This window comes from Humulus lupulus, chromosome 4 (genome assembly GCF_963169125.1).
Source record: "Humulus lupulus chromosome 4, drHumLupu1.1, whole genome shotgun sequence".
Classification (NCBI taxonomy): domain Eukaryota; kingdom Viridiplantae; phylum Streptophyta; class Magnoliopsida; order Rosales; family Cannabaceae; genus Humulus; species Humulus lupulus.
Window position 1 is genome coordinate 40,939,524 of NC_084796.1, and position 8,499 is coordinate 40,948,022.

The window sequence follows — 8,499 nt, forward strand, 5'->3', positions numbered from 1 at the left end:
ATTTTTTTTTTTTTTTGAGGGGAAGTGGGCAAACTTTATAGGTCAAATATATTATACCCACACTTAGATCTCCATATCGTCCCAAAAGTTTAATTTGGACAAATTTGGTGTGCTAGGTGCTTGAGAGAGAGAGAGAGAGAGCCGACAGAGAGCATATCTTACATATTATTATACACATATATTTTGTCTTTTATTATAGAAGAGTGGAAACACATAATTTGAATGCAGAAAAAATAAAAGTAATATATATATAGGAATATATTGGCAAATTAAGTTTCACCGGTATATAAATATAAGTGATTGGAAGGATAGGACACTCATGGAAATGGAAAGGAGTAGTAGTAGTACTACTACTACTAGTACTAAAATGGTTTCAGCTGTGGTTTTCTCTAAGGATTCCTTTTTCAAAATGGCAAGAGATCAAGATGAAGCTAATAATCTAGTCCTCATTACCAATGGAAGAGGAAGATCGAACAATGGTAGTACTACTGTTACTACTACTGAAAATGACGAACAGTCATTAGTTCCTATTCCTGTGGATGATTATCATCATCTTACTACTCGTAATATTCCCAACTTTTCCGGATGGTTTGCTGAGGACTGTCCCATATGGCCTGGTGAGAATATACTCTTTCATTTACGTACAGAATATAGTTCATCTTTTCTCCATCTTAATATAAATATACGTAAACTATTTACTTCTAATTAATAATAATTTCCATATATATACATCTGATCAAGACAATGAACACTGATATATATATGACTTTTATTTTTTTTTTCATTCCGGAAAAAAATTTGCTTATAAACACAATACATGATGTAATCTTATCCGCATATGTTTAATTTTATGGTTTAAAGCACTCTTATTCGTAACTCGTCATTTTTCCGTTCGTCATGTGCAATATTCATAATTTTTCATTCTCCTTTGTCCATGAAATAAATATATTAAAAATGTTCATGGCATGCCTTCAATCAGTATTTTCACTTATTGATATCTCCTTTTTTTTTGTGTGAGGTTTTTGGTGCTTTGGTTTGTAATACCATTTGTGTGTGTATTAGATGTATACAATTCTGTTAATATATTTGTATTCATGTAAATTTCTAAAGTATATGACCGCGTGAGCTCTTTTGACACGTGAGATATATAAAGTATAGCAGCATATATGCATATATTCATATATATATATAATATTAAATACAAGTGCAGTACTACACATGCGTGACGCGTTGAGATAAAGCTAACATACTTTGTTGTTGTTGTTTTTCTTTTTTTTAATATGGTGCATGCTGCTTTCATTAACATGGTAATGGAAATTAATTGATATGTTTATATTGCTTTTTTTTTATTATGGCCCTTTCGAGATCATTCTTTCTTCCCTCTCCCAATGCTTTTGAGACACACCACAAAATTAATTAAGTGGTGCAAAGTACAATAATTTGCATAATGTGTATATAGACAATATACTAATTATGACCAGTTATAATCAACTTATTAATTATTGTTTGAATATGTATTTAATGTATCTTTCAGGCGAAGCACATTTCTTAAAGATAGAAAAAGTCTTATTCGAAGGAAAATCGGAGTACCAAAGTATGATGGTATTTCAGGTAACTAATATAATGATATATATATACATGCGTGTATAGATATAATATACGTGGAAACTTAAATCCCGTTCAATTATAATGCAACTGATAATGATTACAACATTTATAATTATTTATACACACAAGGACATGATGAATCCAGACCTAATAATTAATAATACACTGTCTCCTATATATATAATATGTGTATATTATAGTCATCAGCATATGGAAAGGTGTTTGTCCTGGATGGAGCACTTCAACTGACTGAGAAGGATGAGTGTGCTTACCAAGAAATGATGACCCATCTTCCTCTTTGCTCCATTCAAAATCCAAAAAAGGTTTTCCTCATCATCTCTAGCTAACTAATATACATAATTAATTCCTTAATTTAAAAAAAAGTACTATATTACTATTCTTATATATATTCTCTTGTCATTGATAAAAAAAAAATTATAATTGGTCTCTACATCATTAATAGCTAGCCTTATTATTTGGGGCGTAATTTGTGTTAAAGGTCAAATATATTATCTTGTAATAATAAAAAGATGCCTATTTAAGTCAAAATAATACCTAAAGCTCAATCATTTGGCATGCCACTATTATTATCCTCCTTCTGATTTCATACTACTCATCTTGTCTAATATTATTCTTGAAATTAATAATTCATCTAACTTATATTCTTAATTATTTTTTCAGGTGTTGCTCATTGGAGGAGGAGATGGTGGTATTTTAAGGGAAATCTCCCGCCATTCTTCTGTTGAGCACATTGATATTTGCGAAATTGACACTATGCTTATTGATGTGAGTAGAAAAAACTAATTAACAAAATTAGCATTATCTCACTAATAACCTTATAGCTATAGTATTCTATACTATAAATATTTATAATTAAGATGCTTTCATGGTACATAAACATGAATTTTTTTAGGTATATAAAGAGTTCTTCCCTAATATTGCTGTCGGGTACTTGGACTCTCGAGTAAAACTTCATGTTATTGATGGTACAAAATGATCTCCTTTGCCTTTCCTTTTTTTATACCCCCCTCAGATATTGATCTGTATAATATAGGTATGTATGTATATATATATGTATGTATGTATACTTGTTAAACTATATAAATATATATATATTGCTTGCCCTAATTTCATATTTGTGCTGCGCAGGAACTGTATTTTTGAAATTTGTTGCTGCTGGAACGTATGATGCAATAATAGTGGATGCATTCGACCCAATAAGTATATTTATTATTCATTAAATGATTCAATTTCAATATTAATTATATAACTTTTATTCTTATTCTAGATATGGTAGTTATATTAATAAAAAAAACAAATTATATTATGTTTCATTCAGGGCCTGATCATGAGCTTCATGAGACTCCATTCCTTGAGTTGGTGGCAAAAGCTCTTCGGCCTGGGGGAGTGTTATGTATCCAAGCAGAGAGCATATGGTTTAAGTCACTAGACCTTCAACAACTCTTCTCCAAATACCGTCGAATTTTCAAAGGCTCCACTGACTATGCATGGACAATTGTTCCTACTTATCCAAGGCACTATATATATTACTACTACTACTATTACATATACATATATTGGAATAGATTTAATCATAAGTACTAAATCTCATTACATATATAGTACACTGACATGTATATATATATATAAATAAATATATATTGTCTTGCCTGCGACACACTGCACAGTTATATCTCAAGGGGGCCTTGTGATCAGTGTGTCTGGGACGCACAATATTAATCTATACATATTTATTGATAAAGTAGTGTACTATATATATGTTTGTAAACAAATTAATTGAAGCTTATATAATTGTGTAACTAATAAGGTAAAGTTTTGATTGCAGTGGAGTGATTGGTTTCTTGCTTTGCTCCAAGGAGGGGCCGAATGATGTCGATTTCAGGAATCCTGTTAACCCAATTCACCCTGATGAGAATTATGGCGTAGCAAAGGAGCCTTTAAAGTTTTATAACTCGGAGGTACCATATACCATCTATTTATATATATATATATATATCTTGAATATAAAAGTGTTTAAATAACCAAAATTCTTATATTTAATATAATTTTCTTAAACATGATTTAAACTCAAATAAATAATTAATTAAAAAAATTAAAATATGATATTTTTGAGATATTTTAAAATAATAATTATTTATAAATAATAAAACTATAGGTTTTATAAATAAAATAAAATTTAATAAACTTAAACTTTATGTATTAGAATAATATCATATGAAACATACAATATAATATAATCTACTACCAACTAGCAACAAACTTAAATTAAAAATCTACTTATAATATTAATTTTTGTTAAATATATATTATATAATCTCGTATTGTGTTATTGCCAAATTTAAAAACTATAACAAACATAAACTTAAATAAATTTAAATATGATATTTTTACGATATTTTATGATAATTTAAATAATTAAATCATATTTATTTAAAAATAATAAAACCATATATGTCATTTTCTTATCTTATAAATTTGCGTGTTAGTTTAATTTTTATTAAGTGATTGAATCTTTTTTTTTTTCATCAAAGAACATTGGGAGATATATTACAAACTAAAAATAGTTGATGCATGTATACTACTCTACACTATGACTTTTTCTAATTGTATTTTATTCTATTATTAATTTCTTTTTAAATATTATTGTGATTTATATATATATATGTCATGTAAATATATATATGTTAATATTCTGTTTAGATGTCATATATGTAGAGATGATTGATATCTCTTCTATATAAAAAATGTGTAGATAACGGAAATTCTTGATTTTATAGTTTTTTATTTTTTTCCAATTAACTTTAAGGGAATATTCTCATATTTAACAGAATATTTTTATATTTAACGGTGGATGATAAACACGACTTAAACTTAAATAAATACTTAAACAAATTAAAATATGATATTTTTGAGAAATTTTACCATGATAATTATTTAAACATATAATATATAATCTTTCGTTGTCAGTGTCAAATTCAAAAATTCGAACAAACATAAACTTAAACAAAAATAAAAATAATTAATTTATTAAAATAGGACATTTTTAATATATTTTATGATAATTTAAATAATTAAATCATATTTATTTAAAAATAATAAAAACATACATATTATTTGTTTTATCTTATAAATTTGTGTGACAATTTGTTTATTATCAAGTGATTGGACATTTTTTTCTTCATCAAATTCACCAAAGGAGATTGCGAGATACATTAGAAACTAAAAATAGTTGATGCATATATACTACTATCTACACTATGACTTTTTCTATTATTATTTTATTTCTATTATTAATTTTTTTTTAAATATTGTAGTATTTTATATATGTCATGTAGCCATGTAAATATATATTTATATCAACGTTGTGTTTAGATGTCATATATGTAGATAATATTGATATAAATATTTATATATACTTTAGAATTATAATTCATTCTATTATATATACATATATATTTTAAAAATAATGAACCGGTTTTTATTAAAATTATAGACAATGTTTACAACTTTAAAACTAAGCAAACGTGCATTGCACGTTGCTTCTACCTAGTATATATTTATATATACTGTAGAACTGTAATTCATTCTATTATATATATATTTTGAAATGAACCAGTTTTTATTAAAATTATAGATAATATGTTGCCCTAATTCTTTTAATACATTTATGTCATACATTATATCAAACATCTTTTATTTATTTTTATGATATTTTTTATTTATTTAAAACAAATATAACAAAAATAAATACATTTCTTCTATATAAAAAATGTGTAGATAACAGAAATTCTTGGTTTGAACGGTTTTTTATTTTTTTTTTCCATTAACTTTAACGGAATATTCTTATATTTAACGGTAGATTGTAATCATGACTTAAACTTAAATAAAACTAAATAAATAAATAATTAAACAAATTAAAATAGGATATTTTTGAGATATTTTACAATATTGATTATTTAAAAATAATAAAATCATATATTTTATAACTTAAATAAAATTTAATTAAACTTAAACTTAATATTATATTAAACATATAATATATAATATTTTGTTGTCACTGCCAAATTAAAAAATTTAAACAAATATAAACTTAAACAAAAATAAATTAATTAATTAATTGAGAAATAATATTTTTAAGATATTTTATGATAATTTAAATACTTAAATCATATTTATTTAAAAATAATAAAGGCATGCATCGTTTTTTTTATCTTATAAATTTGTGTGATAGTTTATTTTTTATCAAGTGATTGAAACTCTTTTTTTTTCGTGAAATTCACCAAAGGACATTGTGAGAAACATTAGAAACTAAAAATAGTTGATACATGTATATTACTGTCTACGTACACTATGACTTTTCCTATTTTTATTTTATTTCTATTATTAATTTATTTTTAAATATTATTGTATTTTATATATATGCATGTAGCCATGTAAATATATATATATGTCAACGTTGTGTTTAGATGTCATGTATGTAGATATTATTGATATAAATATTTATATATACTATAGAATTATAATTCAGTCTATTATATAAATATATATTAAAAAAAATAGTGAACCAGTTTTTATTAAAATTTTTAGATAATATTTACAACTTTAAAACTAAGCAAACATGTATTACTTAGTGTTTGAATAAACATGCTTACAACTTTAAAACTAAACAAATGTGCATTGCATATTGCTTCTACCTAGTATATACATATATAATTATTCCAAACTTATAGAGAAAGTACTCATATATTAAATTTTATATATATTAAATTTGGATTACATATTTTGCCAATATTTATGAACGGATAATATAAATTAGGGTTTAGAGCAAAGTTGTGTATAAATGATATATATAATTTTATATAAAAATAATACAGGATTATATATTTTTAATATATTATTGTTTAGAAAATAGAAATATATATGTTTGATTTGTGATTAATTAGATTTTAATTTTTTTTAATTAATTATATTTTTTAATGGCCAGCGTTCTTTCTAAAATCTAAATAATATAGTAATTAAAATATTTTGTGCAATTATATGTGTGTGTGTGGCTGTTGTCATCCATAATAAAATATATTTATATGATCCTTAAAACGGCTACCATTGATTAAGTAATGTAATTAATTATGATACTAAAGAACTAAGCAACCAATAATGTACGAGTCTAATTAATATATCTTAATTAGTGCTTATATTAATCAAAACCTATTAGAAGAAGTGTCAGCTGGCGCATATATGATTGATATATATATATATATATATATATATATATAATATATCATCATCTATACTTCCAAATTATAACCAAGTATATATTATCATGTTTACTTAACAACTTGGTAATTAATAGCTTATTTTCTTTTTTGTGGTCCTTTTTTAATAATGGTTCATTTTCATGACCAGGTACACTCGGCTGCATTTTGTTTGCCATCTTTTCTGCAAGGAAAAAGTAAATGAGAGTGGGTAGCACAGGGAATTGGAATTGGAATTGGATTTTGATTTGGATTTGGATTGAATTGGTACTGCTACAACTCAAGCGCGACATATTTATTTATATATATAAATATGTATATATGTAATTAGGGAATTAATGATATCCAGGAATTTGCAAGGCTTGCTACTTTAATCACATGCTCCAACAAAATCTTCTGGGTACCCAAACATCATCATAGTGTTTTTGATTAATTACAAATCTCTCTCTCAAAAAAGGAAAAAAAAAAAGTTAGCCAAGACTATATAAAGAAAGATATATATAAAACTTTGCATGGTATTCATTTGATTAGGGAGAGCATGCATCCACAGTACAGAACCTCATCACATGATATGCAAAACGACATAAACGATAAACACTTTTGCGAATTCAATGCTAATTAGTATATATTTAGTACTTCTCGTTCTCAGTGCAAGTTATACCCTTTTTCATCTTATTAATTCCATACATATTTACATTTTTATATAGAGAGAGAGAGTAATTATGTATTGATATGTAAGTAGATGTCACTAAATAAACTTATTGACCCCTTGTATTATTGTTATGTAAAGAAATTACATTGTTTAATTATTCATCAGAGAAAAATTAATAGTTTTGATGAAAAGGATAAAAACATATAATTGAATACACCAATAAAGGTGAACTTTCTATTGCAGAAATATCAATTTTAAGATGGCACTAATTATTCACATTAAGTTGACTTACATTCCAAGTGACGAGGCAACAATCATTACTTGCGTACTCATTTAATTATACGGCTAAAAGTCAAGTTAGGGTTGACTCGAGTGAGGGTATTTGAATAAGCCAACCATATTACATTTATCTAGGTAATTCTAACTCATTCAAAATATTTTTAATGTATAATCCAACTCTGATAATTACATTAAGAGTTGGGTTGGTATAACCCATTTAAAAAAAATCAATCAAGTTTTTTCAAAATCAATAAAATAATATAAAGAAAAAGTAGATCAAATTAAAACCTAAAATGAAGAAACTCATGTCTTAGTAGTTATAAGATAAGTTAGTACTTAACAACCCAACTATTATAGTCATCAAAATTTCATACACAGGTTTTAAAATCATTACACTCATCCATAATAGCAAGTAGATAGTTCATAGAAATTATAACAAAGTAAAAATCTTGAATCTATCCATCAACAATGGCAATGGCAATGGATGCCTTGGTCTTCTCCTTCGTTGTTGTCTTGTCCTTAAGTTTGTTGTCTACAGTTGATAAACCAAAGTTACACACTTGTTGAAAATAAAAAGCAATAAAGAAAGAACATTATTAAGAAGTCATCTTGTTTACCTTCTTCAAAAAACTCATAACACAAGAAAAATGGTTTTTAGGGGCGACTCATTCACAATAAAATGTGCCT

General features: G+C 25.4%; 1 protein-coding gene across 1 annotated transcript; it reads left to right on the forward strand.

Moving 5' to 3' along the window:
• Positions 1-339: 339 nt before the first annotated feature.
• Positions 340-7,516, forward strand: LOC133828937 (spermidine synthase 1-like). The gene is made up of 9 exons (XM_062258966.1): positions 340-617; positions 1,535-1,611; positions 1,809-1,931; positions 2,290-2,394; positions 2,522-2,594; positions 2,758-2,829; positions 2,948-3,143; positions 3,455-3,587; positions 7,033-7,516. The coding sequence occupies exons 1-9, from the start codon at positions 368-370 to the stop codon at positions 7,084-7,086; spliced, it is 1,083 nt and encodes a 360-aa protein (XP_062114950.1). The 5' UTR covers positions 340-367; the 3' UTR covers positions 7,087-7,516.
• Positions 7,517-8,499: the final 983 nt, after the last annotated feature.